General features: G+C 36.7%; 2 protein-coding genes across 8 annotated transcripts; one reads left to right on the top strand and one right to left on the bottom strand.

Moving 5' to 3' along the window:
* Positions 1–299: 299 nt before the first annotated feature.
* On the bottom strand, positions 300–19,304 carry tbc1d2b (TBC1 domain family, member 2B). Of its 2 annotated transcripts, none has more exons than XM_027173262.2 (13): positions 18,872–19,304; positions 15,919–16,069; positions 14,971–15,124; positions 13,207–13,379; positions 12,839–13,050; positions 11,602–11,949; positions 10,562–10,672; positions 10,153–10,349; positions 9,039–9,533; positions 8,508–8,625; positions 7,094–7,279; positions 2,938–3,059; positions 300–2,827 (listed from the first exon to the last, which is right to left on the bottom strand). In XM_027173262.2, the coding sequence occupies exons 1-13, from the start codon at positions 19,214–19,216 to the stop codon at positions 2,632–2,634; spliced, it is 2,808 nt and encodes a 935-aa protein (XP_027029063.1). In that variant the 5' UTR covers positions 19,217–19,304; the 3' UTR covers positions 300–2,631. The 2 variants fall into 2 exon arrangements, with proteins under 2 accessions (XP_027029063.1, XP_047675221.1); XM_047819265.1 differs by having other exon boundaries at positions 13,207–13,373.
* Positions 19,305–19,889: 585 nt separating this feature from the next.
* Positions 19,890–27,392, top strand: sh2d7 (SH2 domain containing 7). Of its 6 annotated transcripts, none has more exons than XM_047819267.1 (10): positions 19,890–21,657; positions 22,387–22,429; positions 22,707–22,799; positions 23,231–23,349; positions 24,384–24,532; positions 24,998–25,087; positions 25,315–25,480; positions 25,582–25,743; positions 26,089–26,775; positions 27,089–27,392. In XM_047819267.1, exons 3-10 carry the CDS (start codon positions 22,757–22,759, stop codon positions 27,131–27,133), a joined length of 1,461 nt encoding a protein of 486 aa, XP_047675223.1. In that variant the 5' UTR covers positions 19,890–21,657; positions 22,387–22,429; positions 22,707–22,756; the 3' UTR covers positions 27,134–27,392. The 6 variants fall into 6 exon arrangements, with proteins under 6 accessions (XP_047675223.1, XP_047675222.1, XP_027029065.1 ...); XM_047819266.1 differs by having other exon boundaries at positions 22,387–22,501; XM_027173264.2 differs by having other exon boundaries at positions 22,387–22,799.
* The last annotated feature ends 85 nt before the right edge of the window (positions 27,393–27,477 follow it).

The raw sequence follows: 27,477 nt of genomic DNA, 5'->3' as shown, positions 1-27,477 counted from the left end.
CAGATGCATCGGAATAAAAAGGTCTAAGTATAATGATAATGGGAAAATAAGTCATGTAGAGAATTTTGTGGCTAGATATGGAATGGTAATCTCTATATAGGCAGCAAGGAAATGACAATTGTGAGGATGAATAACAGGAAGGAACTCTGAGCCTTCTGTATTGTTTCGCTGCACTGTTATCCTATATTCAATTTCCTTTTTGGACTGACCTGTAAGGTCTTCTTCCGTTATATGAACTCTGACCAGCAAAAAGTAAGCATGACTGCACATATAACACACACGCTAGTGTGAAACATCAATGCACTTTATGGTAATGAAATTTATTGATCAGGCCATTCGACAAGAAAAACAATGATTACACTATGAAATACTTGATTCATTTAAATGCATTACATGATTTCTAAAAGGTTTCATGTATAGAAGAAGATATGCACTTATGCAAACATAGAGGTGCAATGCATTACTGAGCCATAAGGATGGAAGTGAAAATACTAGCTTATTCAATGAAAACAGTGAAAAATCTATACTAGATAATGTAAAAATATATCTGCTTAAAAAAAACAAGGTCTACATGATGAAATTCGTATAGAAAATACTTAAATGGTAAAGAAAAAATAGGAATGTTGCCAGTTTTGGAAAATATGGGTAGTGCAGTGAAAATGTACTTCATGTAAAGTGGAATCCTTATAATGTAGGGAATGTAGATATAAAAAGTCATTTTATCCCTGAAGTACACTATAGAAATTTTTTAGGTCTGCTCAAAATCCTACAAAAATGCCGAAAGCATAAATGGCATTCTAAGAGACCAGCTCTCAGTGAAAACATTCCCAGCTTGGAATTAAGAGTCAATTGATTTCTTTTTTCTGAGCTGTAGCAAATCAAATACAGTTTCATGAAATTAAAGATAAAACATTTGTGGAGGGGGCAACCTGTAATATAACCTGTGGAAAAACACTGACACATATCAAGTATACATGTCACAAATGCAAATCAAATCAGATTTGTTTATAAAAAACAAATCAAAACAAAAAAAAAACAACAACAAGCGAATAACATCAAAAATAAAGCCAGCATTATAAAAGGGCAGTAATACACTTTCACTGTATCAGTGAAAATCAGGCACTTAACATGTACCTTGATTTTTAAATGGAATTAACCGCTAAAAACAGGCAATGTGCATGAGGAATGGAATGTGAATCAAATGTTGCACATAATAAAAGATCATTATTATTTAAAAAAATTGACTAAATACTGTTCCGTGTGGAAGAAGGTGGTAAACCTCGTACCACTCAATCACTACCAAAATGCAAGCTTCTTGGTCAGGTTCAGAACTTATTTTCAGTTCTAACTTTCATTCGCAATGCTGTATTAAAATTTAAGGCCACAACTGCCAATTATCTAAAATGAGTCTTGTACTGAAGCTCTACTATGCATTAAAATAATACACAACACAAGCAGCATGGGATATATGGCTGAAGCCTGAAAATTCAAACTGGTCCAAATCCAGCTGATTGCTAACAAATAAATGTCACTCAAGCAGAAAATAAGCAGCTTGGCTCTGACAGACGAAATGATATGCATTGTCCAAGGATTGTTTTCCAGCAGCTAAGTGTCATCACATGACTGTAGACAGAAATTTTCACTGAGCTTTTGCAGATACTTCATGCACACACATGAGAAAATTCGCTACTTCTCAGGTTCAGCTTCCCTGTTGAGGGAAGTAGTTAAGTATCCATAATTTAAAGTGATTTAAGTGCTTTATAAGGAAATGAAAACAGCAATAGAAGTACCAAGAAAATTTCATGACAATCAAAACCTGAAATATTGAATTTCACAAGCATAATAGGATTAATGGGTGTCATGGTGGCACCTTACAGATCTGGGGTCTGAGGTTCAATTATGAGCTCAAGTTAATGTATGTGTGTGTTCGAATAGTCTCCCCATGTTCCTGTTGGTTTTCTCTGGGGTATAAATCTCACAAAAGCATTTATCTGTCTACTTTTAACTTATATATTTGTCTGTGCTGTACAGCCTATCTAGGGTATATTCCTGTCTCATGTCCATGTTCCCATGATAGGATCGGAATCTACAGACGTAAATAAATGGTACTGGAGATGAATGAATAAAAGAACATGATTATCAAAAATGCTATTATGAGCATAATATAAGAAGTAAACAACTGACAGTCAATCAATAAATGCAAAAGTGAAACATGTAAATTTGACTGTAAAACACTGGTGCATCTGACCAGAATGTTCAGTATGACATGTAAAAGCTCAAAGTTATCTAAAGTAAAAAAAAAAAAAAAACACTCTCCCTTAATAATCTATAGACTGTTTATCTGTAAGATAACAATATCAAAAGATCAACCATCGCTGACAGCTTTTGAAAAGGAACAGGACGGAAAGATACTGTTGAACATAATGTGTTGACCACATGTGGACCACAATGCAAGCAAGTCCACAATCCAGATTGCTTTACCAGAAATATTTGCCCCAAACACCGCATCTCTATAAACAAAATGTTTTGTGCAACTGGAAAGACAGAGAGAGGGAAAAAAAAAAGATATGTCACTGTCTCACACAGATGTATGTGGTGTTGCTGTCTTGATTTATTGATTTTGTCATTGATTTAGTTGTCCTCCTCATCATCACTGATAAGCGTGCGTCCGTTTTGGGAGGTCTCTCTCTCACGTAGGAATGTCTGGCGAATGGCTTCCAGCTCCGTGAGCTCCAGTCGAACCTTCTCCAGATGAAAAGTGCGACGGTTTTGGATTTGCCTTAATGGGAATGGGTTCATGTCAACAAAAGCCATGTTCATCAGCTTTCTGCAAGAGATAACAATATTAGAGTCTTCATAAATCCAAACATCAAGGATTTATGAATTTGAGCAAAAGAAATGTTTAAAAAGTAAACAATTGAGGTGAAAATAATTCACCTTGCGTCTAGAATTGTTCGTGTGAAGTATCGAAGATACTTAAAAATGGCCATGGGGTCCTGCAGCTTCAAAAACTCTTCCTCTTTGCACTTGAAGAGAGCGAGGGCGAAGCGAAAAATGATCTGTAAAAGTAAAGAAAGTAAGTTTAATGCTGATCTTAGGAATCTTTCACATGTCACCCTCACAAGAGTTAACCATTAATGGAAAGAATAATCCCCAACAAACTCTTGAAGGACATCTATTACTATATTTTTGTTGTCAGAAATTTATTGGAATCATTATTGACACATCCCGGGTCTCCAGTTTAATCCCGAGCTTAAAATATTTTTTGCATGTTCTCTGCACGATCAATCCAAAATAACTGCTAAGCAAAGGACAAACTTTTCCTTAATATAGATTACCACAAAGTAAACAGAAGTCCTGAAGAGACCAAGATTACACAGTACCAGGAAGCTGAAAAGAGGAACAAGAATAAGGAAGCATTTATAACCCAAAACATACCACTACACTTGAAACAACACAGTGGTATTATCATGAATTTCAACACCTGAACCACTGAGATGTTAATGTCAATGACAATGTAGGCACAAATCCCCAAAAATTAACAGGAATCGAAAATGAACTGAGCACTGACATGGTAGCTTGAGAAAATACCTTATGTTTCACTTGATATGGGGGTAGGTTTTCATTGAAGAGCCTTTGCAGTGATATATAATTAATAGCTTGATAACTAGATTGTATAACATTTTAAACACCAGGCATTTCCACAAAGCAGATTCACAGAAATCCAGATTTATGCTGTATCTCGATTTGTCCACTTATGCACTGAAAATGGGTCCTATTTTTGTAAAGAAAACATATCTTTTTGTGTAGAAAAAGAGCATGCAAATACTGGTACACCCTAATACGTCATGTGGCTGAAGAAAATGTCACTTAGTTATGCTCACTGTCACTATCAACTCCTTGTTGCATTTCAGCTTTTCTTCATTCATTACCCCTTATGAGATTCACACTGTATAATGTCATTCACCAATCCCTTCATTCCATTCATAACCATTTAAATGTTACAAAACAATCTCAAAACTCCTCCTCCATCGCACACAGCGCTGCTACATACTTTTTTTTTACACATCACATTTACATGCTGCTATAAGCTGCTGATGCCGTATGACTACGTATGTTCACAAAACAATAGCATTCTTATTTTCCCTTGTTTGCAGAACCAAACATACTGTATACTGGTCGGCATTATTTTATGTATCTCTATTGTATTTTCTGTTTGCACTGGCTCGTCTGGCACACATGCAGGTGTGGGTAGGTTAAAGGTAGGGTCTCCGATATTTGAGAAATGCTTCTGAAAACTACATTAGGAAACCAAACAAAACAAAAATCAAAACAAACGTGTAGCCACTGAGCAGAAAGGGGCAGGTCTTGTCAATATGGGCGGAGAGAGTGTTCAGTGCGCATGTGTGCATATTCACAAATTCGAGTTTCCCGAGTCAATAACTCCTGAGCTAAATGCTGTTACTTGCAAAATGCGGTTGTAGCTGCCTCTCTACATTACTATGATAGAAAGGTGTTATTTGTATAGTAACAGCATTTAGCTCACGAGACTCGGAAAACTCGAATCTGTGAATATGCGGCCAAATTCCCACTCTTTCAGTTCTCTGCAGCGCTGGAAAGCTGAGCCTATATTAACACGGGTCCTACTTCTGGCCTTATCGTAAGCCTTTCTTTGTTTTTATCCTCCACATCAATGTTAAAACCGCTTTCTGCTAATGTCACACATGCGCACTGAACACTCTCTCCGCTGCATATTGACAAGACACGCCCCTTACTGCTCATTGGCTACACGTTTGTTTTGATTTTTGTGTAGCTTTCAGTTTTTTTCAGTTTTCTGAAGCATTTCTCAAATATCGGAGACCCTACCTATAATTTTATTTTCTCGCCCTTCATTGTATTGTGTAGGACTGTGTCTAAGTAGCGCCATGGCCCTTGAGGAACGTTGTATCATTTCTCTACTTAATGCATCATATAGTCAAAAAGACAATTAGAACCTATTGATTTGACTTGAAGTAGCTGTAGACAATATTAGCTGAAAAAGTGTCCACAAATCCACTTCCAAAATCTACTCGAAATAGCAGACCATCGGGGTAACTTTGGTCTACTTAACATACACACTAATTCTGATCTCAGAATCTATTTGAGACGGACAGTTAACTGAATTGAGAAGCACGGTTAGATTCATACTAAGTGTGCCAGAATAAGTGTGGCAAAGAAAATCTCAAAGAAAAAGAGGAAAAACTTCTTCAGAAGAATCCGAGTTCCGAGTGACAAAGATATAGATCAATGCAGTGTACAGGTGTAGAAGTGGTCAAAGAAAACAAAAAAGTGTTTCTAAAGAGCTTCTGTTAACCCATACTGTAAATAAGATGAATACATTCTGCCTTTATGTAACCTCATCTGAACTATCGTGTAGATTTACTTCAGAAGAACACTTGGTTCTTGTTAATTCCACTTTACGCTGGAATTTTTGCTACTATTTAAACACACTCATGCGGGCTTATTTACTAAGGCGTTCTATTTGTAATTGTTTTGTTTTCAGTTACGGTGTACAAATTCTTTGGAAACATCAGTCAATACTAACTTTGTTTTTATCAGAACTATGATCATCTGTAACATGAGTCAACTGACATAGTTAAAGTGAAAGAAATATGCCCAATTTTAATAATCAGATATGTGTAAGAGATGATAAACAGATTAACTGATTAAGTTTTAGAAGAGGGGGGAAAATATCATTAATGTGCCTTAAATGGGATCATTAGCAATAATGTTTCTCATCTGTAGGTGGTGTGTTTATATGTTAGACATATATAACTGAACAAGTAAAGACCATCATCAGTGAATGTTAATATTTCAATCCTTACGTAAGTGCATATCTGCCATAACACACAGGTATGAAACCTTCACATTTACATTTCTGGCATTTGACAGACACTCACAGACCACAATGACTTACATTTATTATTATTATTATTTTTCTTTTATTTCAATTTATACAACTGAGCAATTGAGGGTTAAGGGCCTTGCTTAGGGGCCCAGCAGTGGCAGATTGGTGAATCTGAGATTCTAACTCATGACCTTCCGATCAGTAGTCCAACACCTTAACCATTAGACTATTATTACCCACAAACAGGTATAAACATAAATCAAGCCATAAAAACATGAAAGTGTAATCAGATGACCAAAGCCTACGTCGCATTACATTTATTGCTACTTTGTGCAAACTTCCACAGAAATGTTGTGTTCCACAGAAATTTTAGTGCACCTTATTAAACAGCCTCATGTATCAGCTGTCAGATATCTGTTCTTTGACTCATTTCAAACCACTTGCTTTTTAAGTATAATGCTCTGTTAGAAAAGTGTCCACAAAAAACTATTTTGTATATTTTTCATGTTAATTGGTGACTTCATAGTACATAGAACACAGACATACAGTATATAAAATTTAATGTGTGCGCACACACCAACTGGTACACTGGGTGTGACATTAGGAGAACGTTACTGGTATGATATCCATACTTTTTTTTATATTTTAAATATTAATATGGTTAAATTTAGTTAGAAATGTATGTTAAGTCTTCTTTTATTATTAAATTTCCATTTGTTTTGGTGTGCTCATATGACAGTAGACACAAACATGAACGGAGACACGCTTTAAGAATTTTTTTATTATGTCAGTTTTGCAATCAAAAAGCTTTAGTTGTGCTATAAATTTTATCTATATACCAATGTTATTGTGAAAAGATATAAATTGTTTCCCTAGCAGGGGGCTCAAATCCTTCGCCTTTCACATTGCCTTGCTCACCAGCAACTAAACACTGCCATGATACTTGATTTAGTGATAAAACACACAGACAAATTTTATAACAGGCATGTGGCAATAAAATTATTTATTTGTTTATAATGAATCTGCCAGCTGAATGATATGTGTAAATTATTAGGTGCTTGTTTAATCACAGACCATGCCTTACATACTCTAGTTAGTATCTATAATGTAATAGCAGAATTTTAATGTCATATGCCAAACATGCCCAATTCTTTACTTTGTCAGTGCTACACTTGGATCTAAATATGTTCAGATCGTCAATCTTACCTTGGGTCCTTCGTAAAAAAAAGCATCCCATATTTTGAAGAGGATGTCACCGACCACACTGTCTACAAACACCACCAGGAACCAGTTAAAGGTGATTAGGGAGAAGTCCACTTTATACTGCTCAAAATGTGCATGAAGTCTTGGCAGCTTCTCACTCATCAGGTCCTTAAACACACGCTGGTCCACCTGTAGACCAGAAAAATATACTGCTTAAAATGCTGGCCACCATACATCTAGCATATTCACTACATTAGCACCAAAAAAAAAATAGTCATATATCAGACTGGACAACAATGTCATGGAATAGGGATGTATTTTTTCCGAAAAAAAACCCCAAAACATTTTATTCAGAATCTACAGGAATGCTAAATCTTCCGACCACTAAAAACAAAACTTGAGATCTGAGGGATTAACTCATTTGAAACACTTCATTATTGAGGCTACACAAATATTGTATACAAAATCGTATACAAAAAAGAAGAATTGCTCATTCAGAGCACAAAGTGCTTTGGGACTGACCATTTATTTTGTAAAAGAGAAAGCAAAACATAAAGGAAGAATGAGTAATGATTTCTGTGATCCATCTGCAATCTCCTGTCTTTATCAGTTTGCAATCTTGTTACTTAATTGTCTTTTACATCTTTCCTCACCATCACAGCATTAAATTCATGTTATTTCTTAAATGGGCATGATGGTCAGATAATAAGAGGCATGGAGGGAAGGAAGGAGGGTTTCTGAGAAATTAGGAATATGTTGTTTATGAATACCTGCTTTGTTCCTATGAATCTTTCGGGGGGAAAAAAATATGAAACAATAAACCAAGATGCTGATAAGCAGTATTGCATTTTTCAGCACTGTTATACTGCTTAAGTCACACTGTAACAAATGATTGGTTTCTGGCCAAATCAACTGGTGGTGAAGTTCCCTCAAAAAACAGCATTACACAGACACATTACTTCATAATCCATGCTAATACCATGGCTAAAAAAAAAAGAAATATATTACCACTGTGGATCATATTTCACATTTTTAATTTAAGTACTGAATTTTTAAATCTTCCTTTATACTCTGGATTACATCGCATCATCACATATCCTGGCCTTAGTTATGATGCACAGCGATGACTCACTGTTTCCCCCAAACTGAATCCTAACACAAAAATCAGGTTATCTAGATCTCTATCTCAAGTTCAAGTTCAAGAGGTGAGCTCACTGTACTCAATGACTACATTACATACTGCAAAAACATCCAGAATCATGGGAATTACAAAAAAAACACCTACAGAACTAATGAATCATAGTCATTTAAAAGTCACATGCAGTAGACTGTTACTGTGTTCTACTCCAGGCAGTACTTCTGAGATTCTTCAGTCAAAATAAGAAACAAAATGACCAACAGTGGCTTTTAATAGTACCTGTGAGCCGAGTAGCGTCTTGGTGTAATAGTCTCGTGGCATGAAAACTTCCACAATGGTGATTAAACACCAGAAAGCCTCCTCTTGCTCCAGATAGAGAAGAGCTATGGCTGCTAGCCTTAAAGGTTTAGGGAGCAGAAGGGGAAAAAATCATGTTTAATCAAATCAAAAATCAAAAACAGTTTAAAATAATTGTAGCCACTTGTGGGGCACTTACTACATCACTATTTTCATTAATTCAACAATATATAAAAATAGCAGCTTAAAAATCAAAAGAGATGTGTTTATTTTTACCATAACTTATTGTTCAATTTATTTTGCTTATACTATGATACCCTCCTACATAATACACACATTATTTCATATTTTGTATTATTATACTCATTATTTGGTAACTGAATAGCTTTTTGTTTGTGATGCCTTAACATTTACTTTAGGCTACATTACCAGTATATAAAAGGTGCTATTTACCTTATGACATTATCATCATTATTATAACTATTTTAGAGAAAAGCAGTCTTGTTTGCTTACCTGTTAAGTCCCTGACAGTAGCCAATGTCAGGGTTCCTCCAGGAGAAAGCCAGCAGCACATTTCTGAGTTTCTGGATGCCATCAGCTGAAGGTGAGGCATAGTGCTTGTTATTGGGCAGTGTGCGCAGCAGGTCCAGTTCAATCTGTTTAGAAGCTGGGTTAGATTTTTCCCTTGCTGTGCACAACAGACTCTCATAGTAGTCTGGCTTCTGGCACTCACGGATCTTCTTCACGTGGAAATTAACACACCAGCTCCAGACTTTGGAGCGATGCACATGAGGCACACCACTGCGGATTAAGGCTTTCAGCTCTGGAGAGCGTACCATCTCCCTATTCATGATACTAGCCAGGTAGTTTTCCCACTTCACCCCAATAGACACTTCTTGGTCAGTCAGAGAGAGACACCTGAGCTCTAGAGCTCTAGCTTTGGCTACCAGCTTCTCTTCCTCATCCTCCTCCTCCGGTACGGTTTTGAAGCCATACACATCGTACTCACTGGGAATGAGGAAGCAATTACATCATCAGAACATTTATTTCATTTAAAATGAATTACACATTACGAATGTGTACATAGATACATGTTACAAGAATTTCAGTTCTCTGAATAAGTTAGCGAGTGACTGCTGTGCATGCTTGGTGCGTTTTCCCCATGTAATTTCAGCACTACACCGTGTCTTAAATTTTAAAGCAAGCATGATTTTTTTCAGTAACGTCACTTCATACTAAAACGGTTGACTTTAAATAAGCTTTTTTTTATATATTGTAATAATTTTTAAGGCAACATTTGTAAGCCTATTTAATTTCATCTTGTATTTGAAAATGTTTTGTAGTTTTAGTTGAATAAATAACAAATTTGAAAACTGTGTGCCTTCAAAGCTGTGAGATACAAGGCTTAATTTATACTTCGGTGTGAAAATTGAGTAGAAATTACAATAAGAACATAAAAACAGCAGTTTATTTTTGTAGTGCCTGGAAAAGTTCTTGTTCCTCTACCATACAGTCATACAACTATTACAGGAACAGTCTATTACTGCTGTTTTGGCTACTAGTTGAACAGCCAAGCAAAAAGACCTGACTTTTGGTGTTTTTATTTGCTCTCATAATGGTGTTCTACCTGACAGGATGGGGCTTGAGAATCGTGTGCTCCTGCTGGTCAGAACTCTCCACCTGCAGAGCATCCTCCAGCAGCCTAGATATGAGATCTACGCTTGGGCTTTGCTCGGATGAGGAGCACACCGGAGTCTTTACCTCCTGCAGGAGCACCAGGTACTTACTCTCCACCTGGCACAGCTTGGCTTCCAGAGCACTGTACTGCATCCAGACCAAAGAAAATATTCAGATTAAAGAAGGCAAAGATGTAGACAGTAAGACAAAATGACTTTACAGATGCTTCCACTTTAAGTGGGAAGTGATACAATACTGAATCAACAAAAAGGCAAACTAGAGTCTAAAATATGCAGAAGAAATCAAGATTTTCCCTGTAACTTCCTGTACTGGTAAAAATAATACAATAATGCAATTACCTTCGCCTCCAGGACTTTCTCCCTAGTTTCAGCATTCCTTCGTAACACTGTCAATTCAAGGATTTCTTTGTTCAGGAAATTATTCTGGGATTTGTAGCCTTGAAGGCTGTCCTGAAACACCAGAACAACCAGGAATGTTTATGAAGTGAACATTGTACAGATCTACTTGCCAATGGTTCTAGAAAACTGGGATGAATAACATAAAATAACATGGGATGAACCTTTCAGGATCACAAAATCATTTAACAGGCTATTCAATATTGATGTAGATTATTAAACTATTTAAAAAAAATTGAAGATTTATTGTTAAAATGCCTTTATGAAGACCTTCCAATAGATGGACAATGGGTAAAAAATTAAAGATAAATCCAACATCAAGTGTCTTCATATTTAATACTCATACTGCCTATATTGTATCACATCGTCTGTATTGTCCTGTTTAGTATAGTGTTAATTATATCTGTACTTTTGAAAGTCATAAACAGCTGGAATTAAATTCGTTGTGTGTGTCAACACACTTGGCCTAATTAATAAATTGCTTGGCCAGTGGCATTCAAATTTTGCCCAATCAGCTTAAATGCACCTTGGAACAGATTTTACTAATCTCTAAAATGTTGCTGGATGGAAGAACACCATTCTTCCAAAAGATATTCCCTGAACTGAAGTTTTGGTCATGGTAATGAAGAGTCAAAGTTTACCACCAGTGTTTAAACAAATTGAAATCTAATGATGGGCATTCACAACATATGACTTACATAATGTTCATACTCATAAAAAAAAAAAAAAAGAAAACCCGTGTGCACTCTGTTATTTTTATATTTCTGTTCCAATGAGTGCAAAATATTGTCTAATATCCTCACATCTACTAAATGAAATGCTGTCTAATGAAATAGTTGGTTCAAATCTGTATATACTGAATATAAATTTATATCACGGCATGCTTAATTTATGCACAGATTTAATAGTACCATACATACTGCAGCATCTATACAACACTCTTCGAACAGTAACTTAACCTCAATGTTAACATGTCTGCTTACCTTCAGTTGCTGGAGCTCTTGCAGGTCCCGCGATGAAGGAGAGCTGCACTCAACGGCCTCTGTACTCCCTTCCTGGCTCTGCTGTGACAGCTTCATGATGACCTCATCTTTGGCCTGGATGGTTTCCATTAGCATGCCTAACTGATCATTAATCTCTCCCACTTTGATCTTTAACCCCTTCAGCTCCTGCTGCAAGCTCTCTTTCTCCAGTGCCAGTCTCTCCATGTGACCACACAGAGCCTGGATCTGGCTATCTCGCTCAGATAATGCCCCGGCCATGTCCATCTCTCCTGACCAGCGCTCACATTGAGCAGTCCTCAGAGTCTGCTGGAGGAGACGCACTAGTTCCTAATGGGAGAGATCAGACTTAATCAGACTATTTCCTCTGGCTATAGGCTCAGAGAGTGCCATGACATAGTCCACTCACACTGAATGAGCTGATAGGAGCAACACAGTGACTTCTCTGTGATTGATCAAGGTCTCCTGAAGCCAAAGTTCATGAGAATAAACCTTAATTTGTTGCAGATGTGCTGACCAATTCAATTACCACTGTCTTCTCTAGTGGTTTCTGTGTACAATCTGTGCTGACTAAGAAAGAAAAACACTTAAACTAGAAGGGTAAATGATGCAATGGTCTCATGATCTCAATCAACTCAACTATAAACCTCTACTGACAAACTGTCTAGCAGGAGCTAAAAGAATAGGGGTGATGTTGAGACTCTATGTTTTATTAAGGAATACATACAGAACCAATTATAATGAAATGCAAAAATGACAAACGTGTTTAAAAAGTTTGATCAATCTCTTTTTGTATCTAAACCTTGGTGCATTAAATACAATCTAAATAAAATAAACAACCATCTCTAGGTCTATTTGAACCCCACGTTACATAATTTCTCAGCATAATACAGACATATCGGTCACATTCATTTGCATTAAAATCTTTTCAGACACTATTAAAAATGGGATTATCACCAGTGAGTTGCACATTACATGAACTGGAATTTGAACTAGACTTTGCACAGACACACAGTCGCACACAGTCGCACACAGTCGCACACAGTCGCACACAGTCGCACACAGTCGCACACAGTCGCACACAGTCGCACACAGTCACACACAGTCGCACACAGTCACACACAGTCACACACAGTCACACACAGTCACACACAGTCACACACAGTCACACACAGTCAAACACACAGGAATTCCCCATTCCTCTGTCTCCCTCCCATACCTTCTGACTACTGAGCTCATCTTGTAGGTGGTTCTGCTCTTCCTGCATGCGCCTCAACTCCTCCTCTTGGCTGTGCAGACGTAGTTGCAGCTCCACTGCTTTACTGCCATTAAACTCCACCGGTGACGTCTCTGCATTGTGGCCCGATTTAACCAAGTTCTTCTGGAACGGACGCTTCCGGAAATCAAACGTGAACGCTGAGCCGATGGAGTCTGGGCCAAGAAACAAAACCTTAAAGGCTTGAAAGGTTCATTCAAAAATAAAAATAAAAACTTGTAAGACATGTAAAAATATGCAGGAGGAAAGAAATTCTAAGTATTGTTTTATTTTATCAGAAAGAACAGCAAATGATGAAGACAGTCTCTCACGTCTGTGTAGGTGTGAAGGGCTTTCACGGCGCTGACTCTCAGCTGGAGGTTTAGGTTCTGGAGTGTCCTTAGTCGGGGGATCCACCATCTCCCACTCCTCATTGGTGGGTGTATAAAACACACTGCGTCTGCTCTCTCCTCCTCGGTTGGGCCGCAAATGAGACATACTGTGCCTGAGGTAATGTTTGTGTGCGTGCGTGTGCGTGCGTGTGTGTGTGTGTGTGTGTGTATATATATGAGTGAGTGAGTGAGGAGTGTGTGTGTGTGTGTGAGAGAGAGAGAGAAGATGACCGAAATTAATTGTTGTGGTTAATGCAACAACTCAGGGTGATACAAAAAATACACCGGCTCTAAAAATGAGCATAAATATATATATAAAACTTTGATATAGTAATTTTATTACTTTTTATCCTGATACTTTGTTAGCACATTTACATTGTATGTTGATATGTTGATATGTTACACTATATATTGTGATAAAAACAATTTGATATGTCTCATATCTGCTAGGCCTACTTCCAATTAATTCAGTAATACATTTTGCAACTCACTGGTGCTCTCTACACTAGCAGTAAATAAGGTTTAGCACTGAGAACATATGACATCAAATATGAAACATTATTTCGGTCATCATGTGTGCAAAGGTTTGCATAAACAAAAGCTGGGTTGTACAGATCCCCTTCACCAGTCACACAGTTTACTGAAGATAACTACAAAGTTTCACTATGTTTCAGTGTTAATCAGAGAAGGTTTAATTCAGATACATCCTAAATATATACTAACAGATGAGACAATGTAATAAAAAAGAAACAATCATGTTAGCAGGATAAAACATGTGGTTAGAGTTAATATAATCTCTCTTTTCTAATCTCTCTCTGAGCCAAAAAGAAAAGTCAGTATACACGCACAAATGTACACAATATACACAAATCTTCCAAATCTCTTTCTGTCTACAAATAACAAACCTTTCTTGTTCTGTCAATTATAAACACTTAACCATACCTACAGATAGGAGTGGGAAGGTTTGAAAAATTCAGGGTATAATTGCTAGCTGACTAATATGTCAGTCATCCAACATTTCAGGCCTTACAGTAACTTTAGGTGTGTGAATCTGAATCACTCCCATTATATTTAAATCATGGTTTAAACTATATGATATTCAGTCCCTGAACATTCAACAAATTTGTACTTTCACTGTTCTGTCTCACATCAATCTCAAAACTGGGCAAATCTTTGCATCTGTGGAAAACAAACTGTGATGATACAAAGACATAGATATTTACATTTATAGATACGCAAAGACATTACTAGAAAAACACAACAGTTAAGTGACTGTAAAAATATTTATAAAGAATTTACTGGTGGGACCAAACTAATAATGAAAATGCTGTATAAATAAAGGTGAAGGAGGTTTATAACATTGACAAAAGACCAAAGACTACACCTTACTAGTTACACCTATACTACAACCAGTACAGCCCAATATCATAGTATCTACTAAGATTTCATTTTAAAAAGAACACTGCATGGGTAAGACATGAATTAAGTTACATGCTTTTTTTTTTATTCTTCTGTGTTTGCACAAAAGAAATTCTCTAAATTTTACTGTTATTCTTGTTGTTCATCATATCATCAGCAACACAATGTACCCATAAATGACTTGTGTACATTTCAAAGGTTTAATCTATTACAATTACCTTTAGGAAACAAATACAAAGGCTACTCTACTTTTGCCTTCTATGTGACTCTCCCACAGGTTCTCACCTCAGTTCAGTGCCCCACTGTCGAAAAGAAAAATTATGTGTTGTTTGGTTCCTTGCCATCTGGAGGCCAACCAAGCAGTTAGCATCTGCCTCCTCTGTGAAATCATTGCGTGCACTCTCCATAGTTTCATTAGGTAGCTCAGGGGACAGTGTATCTGAAACACAATACACATAACTAGGATTCCTGAAAAAAATAAGGCTTAACTTTCACTGCAACCCACTGACTACATGACCTCTCTAAATTGCTTAATGTAGTCCTTGTAGCACATAAAAGCTGGTTACTAATGCCAACATTGTTTAACAGGTGTGTGACTGAGTAAACAATGATAAGCAATGGCTACACTACCTCAAAACCTCTACAAGAAATATAAAACAGAATAATAAAAAACAGGCAAATCAAGAGGTTAATGTTAACCAAAAGTTTCTTGCAAAAGTCTAGACTGCCATCTTGACTAATAATAACAATATGTATACAGATTGTGCAAATTCATTTACAGAACTATTTCATCATATGTTCACATGGCGTTCAACCCTGCTGTGTATTCGTATAAACTTCCTTCACAATAACTACTTTGAAAGAAAGTGCAAGAGTCAGAGAGAGAGAGAGAGAGAGAGAGAGAGAGAGAGAGAGAGAGAGAGAGAGAGAGAGAGAGAGAGAGAGAGAGAGAGATCTATTTTGTTAAACATTAAGCCACTTAATGTAAGCACAGAAGTATTTGAGTCACTTCTTGTTCTGATGAGATCCAATACAGCAATACTGAGCCAAGCAAAAACTTTCCCACATGCTGCAACAGCGCATCCTGGCCGTGAGGAGCTCTGTTTTGTAACACCAGAAAAACTGGAGCAATTCCATGTGTTGTCATAGATTTAACCAAGTTTAACCATGTGTGTATGGGTTAGTTACACGTTATACTACTGTACATATGGCCTGCACTTATCAGGCCCTTACCAGCATCTTTGGCCACCAGGCCTGTGTGAGGAAAGTGCATGGTTGAGGAGCACATGCTGTCTCGGTTGCCACATCCTCGCATGTTACTGAACTCCCATCGTTTCTGCTGAAGCTGCTGAAGCCAGTATTGCATCACCTGCCTGCTGGGTGCCTGCACAGAGAAAGAGAAATTTTCAAGGACTGAACGGACATCATCACAAGCAGAGCTTGCAGGATAACAGCTGAAATGAATGAAAACTATCCTTGCTTAATATTGAAATCACAATTATTCATTAAAGTAGCATGGCTGTGAAACAGGTAGTGTTTATTACTGTCTGTCCTAGTGTGCATGCTTTTCCTCTAGGTTTTCCAGTTTTCTCCCATCTCACTAAAGCATACGAGTACATGGACTGGCTATTCTTAATTGCCCCTAGATGTGAAGGAGTGTCTTGCCTTGTACCCAGTATTCTCAGTATAGGTTCCGGGTACACTGCAGGCCTGACCAGGATAAAGTGGCTACTGGAGATGAATAAAATAAGAAATTAATGATCAACCACAATTATACAGCTAAACGGGACATAATATAATTATAATGTAAATTCCTAACCTTTATTTCTTAGCCCAAAAATCCTTTAATGTACTGAAAATCCAGGGGCTCTTGGAAATGCTTAATATTTATATTAAATACATAGTAATTAGCTCTATTATTTATTATGCATTTAATTAGCTCTAAATACATAATTTACTAAATAATAGTTAACATTTAAATGGGAGGCTTGTGATTCCAATTTCAATTACAACAGACAATTAGTTGCAATTTTTTTGAAATTGTATAGGAAATAGGAATCTTATGTAATATGATCATTTGTGTGTATTCTACAGTGCTATAGAACTGGACCCAACATTCAGATGTTGTTAGGAGTTTTGCCTTGTGAACAAAAAAGTGTTTTTGTACAAACAGACTGTAGAAGCCCTGATGAATTTGTTCTTTCCTTTTTACACAGATGTTATCTAATATAGAAGTACAGATGGAACTGGCCTCTGGTGTGTCTGCTTTAGAGGAACACAGACAGCCGTGAGCATGACTGAGCCTGAACATAACAGTTTCAGTCTCAGTTCTAGTTTACAAAGTTTTTAGATGTTAATGTGAGATGTAGATGTGTACTCTGCTAAGTTAGCCTAAAAAAAACAAAAAAAAAACTAAAACAAAGCCAACTCCATAATATTCAGTTTAAAGTTGGTCACAGCTTACAAAAACCCAAACTCGCATTGATAGATTTAAAAAAAAAAAAGTATCAAGCAGACAGTCTGTACATTTTCTTCGACTGTTCTCTACTGTGCTTTAGAGCTCTAATTTGAGGCCACAATATCAATCTTATGGCCAGGTCCAATCTCAATATATCTCCTCTTACTGATAGCATGCTAATGAGAACATTACAGATGGCAAGAATGTGACAAAACACATTCAAATTTGATATAATACAATATGGTGATGTCTTAATATGAGCTAGCACAAAGCTTTATATTTCCAACTCTGCTATTATCTAGCCACTTTGCTCTCGTTAGATCTAGACACGTTTATGAATCTTGAATTCTCCACACAGAGTCTCGTACAGCCTGAGTGCTATGGTGATTTCTGTAATACAGACTGTATCTGTGACAAAAGGCTACTTAAATGCTGCACTGTGTGTGGGTTTCATTTTTCATCTAATTCCACTAACCATCTCGACATAAACATATTTGCAGCTGTATTGTATTTTTATTGGAGCTGATGTAAGTTCAGGTACCATGCAAAAAAGCCTTCTCTATGACGCATGTTTTTGGGAGGTGAGAGGAAACTGGAGATCCTGAAACCCATGTAGAGAAAGACCAGGAAACACTCACAAAGACCACAATGAATTTGGTGAAGTTTAAATTTACAAACTTTAAACACTATTCAAAGCTGTTGTTTCACATAGTTGGACCCCTTCTATCAAAAAACTGTCTAAAATTGTTTATTAAAACAAGTACAATGCCTGAAAGTCTAATGCATTTTTTAAACATTTGTGTAGCAAATCAAAGATGTTTCTTTGTACCCTTGTAAGGAGAAACCATCTGATGGGGTGACTAAGAGATTCCTTAAATGTGCTCAGTCTTCTAGAATTTATATGAACTCTTTTAGTGTGGTTAGACCTGCAGAACGTCTTCAGATGTATTTAGTCATCTATTTTGTAATTAGGTAAAAGTATAAAACTAAAGCAGGTATAGTATATACAGCGGAGTGCCAAAGATTAACCTTAGGACCAAGGAAATGTCATTTATTACAACAAGGAATTTAGTGAGTTAGGTTTCACAGCATTTTCACTGCAGACATATTATGCAAGTTCAAAAGTGTGCATCTAGTCTTTCAAACTGCTATATAAATATTCTTTAAGAACTTTTAGGACCACCCTTCGGATTTTCCAACTTGCTTATTACTTCACTAAATTCTGTGTTATTTCGTTAAACAAGTAGAGATAATTCAGTAATTGTTTCCTTTCCACCAGCTGGTAAACAATTGTTCCAGCAGCACAAGGAGCTCGGCCTGGGATTTGTCTGCTAGTAACTGGTCAGACTCTGTTGGATTTTTGGGAATCTCCATTTTTGTTTGTGTATGTGTTGGTCAAAACTGTTGAATGATGTTTTCTAAATAAAGTGAAAAACTAAGTGGCACACTGTCAGGTTTTCTCATGTGGACTGAACTGAACCTTGTACGTCTGTTTATGTTTAGAGAGGGTGGGAGGGGAGTTCTACCTGATGTAAGACAGAAAAGAAACCACTGGTACTTGGCATGATGAACCATATACTGATTGTATAAATGCGTATTTGTGCTCAACAGGCTAACTTGACAACGCCTAATTTGGAGATGTAGCGCATTTAAAGACCAGTGGAAGCTCTCAGAAGGCTAACAATCACACAGCTAACGAGCCTTGGTTTGGTTTGTTATGAAGTTTACCTTGAGGAGGAACTCTTTTCCAGCGGTGCGGATCTCAAACAGCCCTTCTTCTCCTTCCACTTCGTAGGTAAAGGAAGCGTCGGCGATTTCGATGTAGCCAAGAGGAAGAGCGTCCTGAGGTGTCTTGAAGTAATACAAGTAACACTTCCTCGGGTCGTAGACGAACCAGCGCGTTTTGAATCCCTTCAGAGGCCCCTTGCTTACCAGTTTGTTCAGGTAGCCGCACAGTTTGGGCGCGTGATCCTTTGCGGCATCGCACTCGGCCACGTCTACAGACTTGGTCGGGAAAAAGCGCGAACTCCTCGCAGGAGTCGCGTCGGCGGTGTCATCCTCCTCCTCGCGCATCTTTCTCCAAACTTTTCACTTCGGCGGATGCACGGTGGTGTTTTCATCCACATGACTCGTCGTCCATTCTTGTGGTGCGGCAAAGACTTGCGGGAATTGTAGTGCGGAAGAAGGACAGGGAAAAAGCGCACACTAACTTACTACATAGTAGGCGTACTAGTTTACCCAAAAAACTACTTGGTACAGTAGTGCGCGTTGGGTTTTTACGCATGCGTAAACCCGGGGAGGTGGTTGAGCGTGTGGGCTACTGACAGGTTCTAAAAACAAATCCCAACATTGCCAAACTACTTATTCAGTTAGATCATTATCGGCTCTGTCGATTTAAGTGTCGGTCTAATGAGCAAAATGTATATGGAAGAGATTTGACCTGCCTAATATTTTACATTATATACCAAACATAATATGGGTATATAATATATAACCCAAGTACTATAAAACTAGAATGTATTTTTAATCACCTTAAATGTATGACATTTTATTTCAGTTTTATTACATGTTTACTGTTAAACGTTTATTTGATGAAAAGGGGAAACAAGTAGTAATAAAATAATAATAATAATAATAAAAACAGCCATTGTGTACCAGTAGGGGGAGCAAAAGAGCTGTGTAACATCAGGCCAAGATTGTTTAAAACAAAACTGACATGGCCAGCTCTGTTTTTTTGTTTGTTTGTTTGTTTTTTGTTTTTATTTATAATACTAATAATAATAATAACAATAATAGTAGTAGTAATAATGTTGCTGCTGTTATTGAAGTAATAAAGTAACATTAAAGCACCACAAATATTAACATTAACATTTAAATGTTTCCACATTTTTGTAAACTGTCTAAAGAAATCGCAGTGGTAATATTGACAAAGGAAAAACAGCCATGATACAATGTAGTAATACAAGTGCTGTTTTGTATATTTAATTACTCTTAAAAAAATAGGAATTCATGAGCCTTGATACGCCCCTCATTCTAAAGAGAACCTTCACAATCCTATGAGCTATATCATTAAAATGCAATAGGTCAACAACTAAAGCATACATTTTTGGATCCGTGTTTATGTAGACTGATGTTCTGAGACTGATGTTCTGTTCATTTTGTAGACTAAGGGATCTCACAAAATGATTGAGAAGAGGCTATGAATTTGCCCTCTAGTGATCCATTCAAGTGTACCTTGTTTTGATTAGTTAAACAATTTATTTCCAGCATGTCATAAAGTTTACTATCAGTCTCTGTTTGATATCTGCTGCTGCATGAGCTGTTTATGTCAGACCCAAGACGTTTAGAAAGGGAAACACGTTGGTTTCCTGTTTCACAGATGTATTTTTGTAAACATATTGTGTGTGGCACCTGTTAGAAATTCAACTGTTACCTTTATGGTATGAATTATACAAATACAAAAGGAATCTAGATTCCAAATAAAAAGAAATGAACTGAGAACAAATTTTCACAATTTCATTTCAAGAAATAAGGCTTAAATGTTGTTTTATACTGTTTTTGTTTAGAATGAATCTTCTCGGAACCTGTAAAATATTGAGATACTGTATATCATTTCCACTCTGCATTCCAACAACTTTTCTTGTATGTTTCTGTCTAGTGAAATTCTATCCTTTGCTGAGCCAATGTATACATAACAGCTTTGCTGTGCTATTAGTTTTAGTTTTAGATGACATGTGACCTTTCAAAAATGTCAAGCGCATCTCATATGCAAGATTCTCTGACGAACCAACACGTCCTTCTATCACATCTTTGACATCTGTCAAAAGGAAAAGAAAGCAACTGTGACCTAATTTAGTGAACCGTCTTCAACAGATATAAAATAAAAAAACATTTCTGATTTTTCAGTAATGTGTATGATGTAATGTTTCATCTTTTAGTTATAAAAATTATAATGATGTAATGTTCTGTAGGCATTACACCATATGTAAAGTGTGAATAGACTCAAATAGAAGAAGGAAAAGTGGGTTTTGTGTCAGTATAAGCAACAGTAAAGCTTAGGCGTACATTGCCATGATTCACTAAACTTGTTGCCTTTGCACTTTAAAATGATTTCCATGAATCACAGAATTAACACGATATTGTTTAAATCCTTACCGGTAAAAATGTACAAAAACCTGTAAATCAGTGTACAAAACCTGTGAGATATTATTCTCGGTCATTTACACTTTTCTGTACTTCCCAGATCTTTCCTGTTTACCATTGCTGTCTGGTGGGAACCAGTATATCACACAGTGATTACCAATTGTGAATCATCAAAGAATTACAAATGAAGACACCACTGTAGAGAAGTAACATAGACCCAGTTTTGAGGTTGGGGTAAAATCTGCTGTAATTCCACCCCAGGGTTGAATTGCTTGTATGTGGGTGTGTCTTAGTGCTTAGCGAGCTTAAGGTGAAACCTGTGACACATCAGCTCTGTAGATTCTAAGTGTCCCACTCACAGCGGGGAAAAGGTAGGTCACTTTAACACTCAGAAGACACGCAGACTAACCATGATGTAGCACTTCAACATTACAGTAAACACTCTAATGGTAACTGCGTGTGTGTGTGTGTGTGTGTGTGTGTGTGTGTGTGTGTGTGTGTGTGTGTGTGTGTGTGTGTGTGTGTGTGTGTGTGTGTGTATGTGCCCAAGAGGAATTTCGTCAGTGGAATACACAGAGTAGAAATTTTTTTTGGGAAATTCATGTCAGTTTGGGGGAAATTTCGGAAATAAATGTATGCATTCCTTATACACTTAGATATATTTTCTTCTTTGTTTGATCAAGGTAAATTTGCACTTCATTGAAATGTTCATGCATACAGTATAGTGAAAGTCAGTTATAATCACTAATGCCTATACAGGATTACTGTAGATATGTAGATACTGTGGCCTTGTGGCATGGAGCCTTCTGACTCATTTGATGTTGTTGCAGATGATCAGACATTGATACTCTAAATATTTAAAGCTGATAAAAGCCCTATATGACAAAAATATGACACCAGTAATTGTATAAACCAGTGTATAACCAATGTATAAAATCGCCTGTATATTGTAGTTTTGTGCCTGCTACTGTATGTGCCTGCTTACCCCAGGCCTTATTCACAATATACATATAGTGAACATCCTTAAAACATATTTAGTAATGTTTGTATAATGCTTTGAGCTGCTCTAAAATTAATAACCATTACAATTTATCCTACAGGAAATGACGGGTATCATCGTCTATTGCTTGCAGCAGCTGCACTGTACGTGAACACCCGGAGACCGCAATTCTTTCCTTTGCCTGCTCAATTCCATTTCTCTTCAGGAAACTTGAAGTTTGTGAAAACCCTTAGATCTACATGTGTGGTGTGGGTGTGTGTGTGTGTGTTTGTGTGAGTCTGTCTGTCTTTTTTTTCCTTTTCATACTCTCACTCAAACCACCATGAGCTGTTCAGTTTTTTGCCCCTGAACTTTCCAGTCACCATGGAAGGTGTCTAATGTAAATGTATATCAATATTGTAACTGTCTGTACACCTTTAGAACGCCTTTTCCCTCTGAAGCAGCTGAATAGAACATCTGTCTTGAGCAATATGAGACTCAAATCAAACCACATGCGGCAACATTCCCCAACAGGTACGTCTCCATTGTTCAGTTTTTTTTTAGGTTATTTGTAAGAATAAAGCATTTGGAATAAATTGTGTATAAATGTTATAATTTTTTGTTATTACTACAAATTTAATGTCAGCACATGAAGTGCAGAATATATAGGTATAATTTCCTTATATGGTATGTTCTTATTACCATAAACCATAAACCATATAATCTCAACTTTGTATGTATGTATGTATGTATGTATGTATGTATGTATGTATGTATGTATGTATGTATGTATGTATGTATTCAATCAATCAGGTGCTTATGAAACTGATACTTCTACAGTACCTCTTTTATGACCTGTTCATCATTGCCATTGGAAATCAACAGCAGCTGAGGAGCTGCTAGTATCAATTAAAGTAAACTTGTATAATTAATATATTAATCCTCTCATGTTTTGTGCTCATTAGCTTTCTGGTGCCTTGGACAGAGTTGTTGCAAAACTCAGCTTACACGTGTCACTTGTGAACGCTCAGTGGAGCAGAAGAGGCCACACAGGATCCAGACCTGCCTGTTATTTTTCATGAAGGTAATGCATTATTCGGATAAGCGGTAGAAAATGAGTGAGAGATGAGTGAGTGAGAGTAATGCATTATTATATATCAGAATTGAGTGCAATGCACATTATAATGGTTTTCTAAATGTTTGACTGATGTTTGGTTTTATGTATAACATCTGTACATTAAGCTAACATTTTATATTAATGTTCCCTTAATTAAAAATATTTTACTGGATTAGTGAATAATTATTAACCCATGAACGCATCATAAGTAATGATACCACTGCATTTAAAGCTTGTGGAAATTTAATTCATTCATTTTTAACTTGTGTAGTTAATTGTTAAAATGTATTAAAATCATTCCATTATTTCGTCCTCATCATTATGTAACTGATCATTTGGGTGGACATATTACTGATACCTTTCCATTTACATTTCTATTTACATTTACGGCATTTGTCAGACTCCCTTATCCAGAGCGTCGTACAAAAGTGCTTTGAAGTCTCTATCAGTGAATACATTAACACAGGTTCACTAGGTTACCGACTTAGATTACAATCAACCTACCTGTGGAGAGCTAGAACATGCATGTATTAACCTTTGTGAATTTAATTAAACATACATTAATTAATCCATGTGCTAATATACAATGTTGATTTTAAAACATGGTGTATTAATACTGGAGTTTATTTTAGTGTTAGTTAATGAACCCTCAATGTAAAACATTTCCATAATACATTGCCACACATGTCTTGTGTTTATTTGTGTACATAAATCAGACCAACAATAATCATCATACTACATATTTATATTTGTGTTCAATTTTAGATTTAGTACATTGTGTAAAACCAAATTCCCAAAACTAGTGTCGCTATAGACAAAGTAGTCACTTTGTCTTTACCAGCACAGGCAAGATAAACAGGAACAAAACCGTTTCGAGACAGCCGCAAGCATCAGGTGGAAAGTAGGCAAATTAGGGTGCCAGATCCACACTGCCGCATAGTGAACTTAATATTATGTGCTCAGAGCCTGTGTTGAATTCTCTGGTCTGTGACCGTGTTCAGGATCGTGTGAAGATGGAGCATACGCATCCGGAGAGCACAAAGAGCAAACTGAGGGAGCTGGCCCTCAGGTGGTTCACCGAGACCCAGGCTCCTCTCATCCTCCACAAAGGCAACTTTCCTGCCTGGTTCCAGGGCTTCATCAGCAGAAAGTAAGAATCACAGTGAGAAAGGGAAATAAAGAAAATAGAAAATAATTTAAAATTACAATTTCAATTTAAAATGATTTATGTCATTTTAGACATTCTAAAGTAAGTAGTGAAATTATGGACAGGCAATGATATGGAAATGAATATAATATTTACATTTCTTAATTTTTAAAACGCCTAACACATCCAAGCCAAAGTTCTGGAAATGTCCTTGTTTTAATTTACTCTGCTTGTAAAACTGTAAGTCTTGTAAAGTCATTTTAAAGATTGGACAGTATTATCTGTAGCAGCTTATTGAATTTGTATATTTATACTGTATACCATATTGTTTGGTGAATAATGCACCTCTTTCTTTTGTGTAACTTACAAACTAACGTAACTAAGTATGGTTTTCTAAACATCTGTGTTATACGTTTTATAAAAATGTTGTTTCTAAAGAATAATATTCAACTGGACTGTATTACACAGGGATGCAGAAGATCATCTGAGAGATAAAGAATTGGGCTGTTTCCTTATTCGCCTCAGTGATAAAGCTACAGGATACATCCTGTCATATCGGTGAGTCTCAACATATCATCTGATCTATCGCTTAGACACGCTCTAACAGTAGACACCATTCACTGAGGAGAGGCACTGAGGAGAGGGTTTTATAAATCATTCTGTAAATTATTTGTATTTCCTAATCGCAATTGAGGAGATTGGTAGTTCTAATATTCAAAAAAGAACCGCATCTTAATAAGGAAAGTCAAAACATTTCACCTGTTTTCTTTTTTTCTTTCTTTCAGAGGACGTGATCGGTGTCGACACTTTGTTATTAACCAGAATAAGGAGGGGCAGTTTATTGTGACAGGAGACACCGAAATGCATGATACACTTACCAGCCTGATCGAGTATTACAAGACCAGTCCTATTGAACCATTTGGAGAATATTTAACAGTGTCTTGTTTTGAGGTACAGTACCTCACTTTCAAATGCTTCAACCTAGTATAGTACGTATACAAAAATAGAGCTGATTTTTTCCTGACCTAGATGTGTCCTTAATTATCTTGCAGTTACCTGCAAATGATCTGTACGATGTGGTGCAATTTGAGCCCAAGGTGAAGCCAGGGGTAAGTGTGGAGGCAGTAAGGAAGATTTGGAACCAGCGAGCTGAACAGGCAGCTCAGTCTCAGCATGCTCCAGTCTTGCCACCCAAGAGCACCAAAAACATCCAGGTATGTACAACATAATAGATCATAATATTTTTAATCAAATAATAACAATTATATCATTACAAATAATGATCATTTTTAAACATGCACTACATATACTGTAGCATAAATGAACAATATTACATTTATTATCTCTTTATTATATCAAGCAATTAATTGTTAATATAATAAAATAGTGAATTAATATGTGTGAATATTTTTGTACATTTTACATTTTACATTTTACTGTTTACTGTAAATTGTATATGTACTAAAACATAGGTATGCTATATGTTATCAGGTTATTAGTTTATTAGTCACATGTTATTAGTCAGGTTTTGTCTCAATGGTTATAATTACCTTACACAGGCAATCCCTCCAGTTCCAAAAAGAGGATGCCCAGTAAAGACAAGCTCTCTGGAGGAAAAATGCAGCTCAAGCAGTAAAGTACTATATGCTCAGCTGGAACAGGCCAAGCCTCTGGAAAGCAGAGATAGTGATGCTAGAGGTCCACGGGCGAGACACGGTGGAGCTGGGCCAGTTCTTTGTCCACCAAATGTCACAGCCCAGGACATGCCTACACCGGGAAAAGCCACCATTTATTCAGAACTCAGCCTTTCAGAATGCAGGAGTAAATCACTCCCCCTACCGGAGGATAAAACAAAGGACGAGCCTTCGTATACGGTGAACACCTTTACAGACAACCCACCTCAGCTGTTCACTAAACTCCAGAGAGAGAATGCTAAGAAAACCAGCAGCCATGAGGTGCCAAGCCACAGCCACACTATGGATAAGCTAAGTGATCATTCCTTCTATCAGCTGGCTGGCAAGTCTGCCCAACAAATAGACATGCAGCAGCGAGGAAATAGTGACGCTACATATGCTGAAGTGCCTTGTGAACCCAGGCCAAACCATTTGCTCTTAGACAACACTTATGAGCAAATTCCTGAATCAAGATCCACTACAAACCCAAACGAGAACTCTGTTCATGGAAACACATATGAGACACTAGAAGACTTCAAACCAAAGCCAAGCGAGTCAACATGGGGCTTTAAGGTGATTATATGACTATGATATGCAAATGATGGTGACTGATATACACACGTTAGGCTTATGGGTGCTTTCATTTGAACTTCAACAGGATATTGCTATAGTTACAAGATGGCTCTTTGAATAAGAAAACATCTGATAAAAAATGTCACGTATCAGCTAAACTTTCAGCATTAATCTATTTATTTATATCAACTGAAAATTAAGAAATAGAAGCTCTATGAACCTCTATGGCTTACTGTTTACATTTGCATGTCCAGACTCACTGAATAATATTTCCCCTCACACTGTGTAATGATTAACTCATTTCTTCCTGCAGGGTGACAAGTGGAAACGACTGCTCCCTGAAAACTGGAAGAAATGATCGAGTCTTCATTCACTAAATCAACTGTTACATATAAACACGCAAATCATGAGAGTTACACTAAACACAAAAGCAGTCATTTTATTAACCTTATTTATGTCAAGGCTATTATAAATCCATTCAAATGTTAAAATGAATTCATGAGGTTCTATTCTAGTGTCCTTTATAGATATTTGTTTTTATTGTGTAGAAATATTTAAACTGGTATGTTTTTGCATTTGTATTTATTAACTTAATAAAAAATCTAGTTATCCATAAATACTGGGTTTGCCTTTAAAAGTGTTATTGGTGCTTACTGGCAGCATGGCATTGCATCAGGTTGGCAGTACGCTGTGTTAACTAGA

The sequence above is a fragment of the Tachysurus fulvidraco genome, chromosome 10 (assembly GCF_022655615.1).
Source record: "Tachysurus fulvidraco isolate hzauxx_2018 chromosome 10, HZAU_PFXX_2.0, whole genome shotgun sequence".
Lineage (NCBI taxonomy): Eukaryota > Metazoa > Chordata > Actinopteri > Siluriformes > Bagridae > Tachysurus > Tachysurus fulvidraco.
Note: the sequence above shows the minus strand (reverse complement) of the source record. Positions and strands in the feature narration are given on the sequence as shown.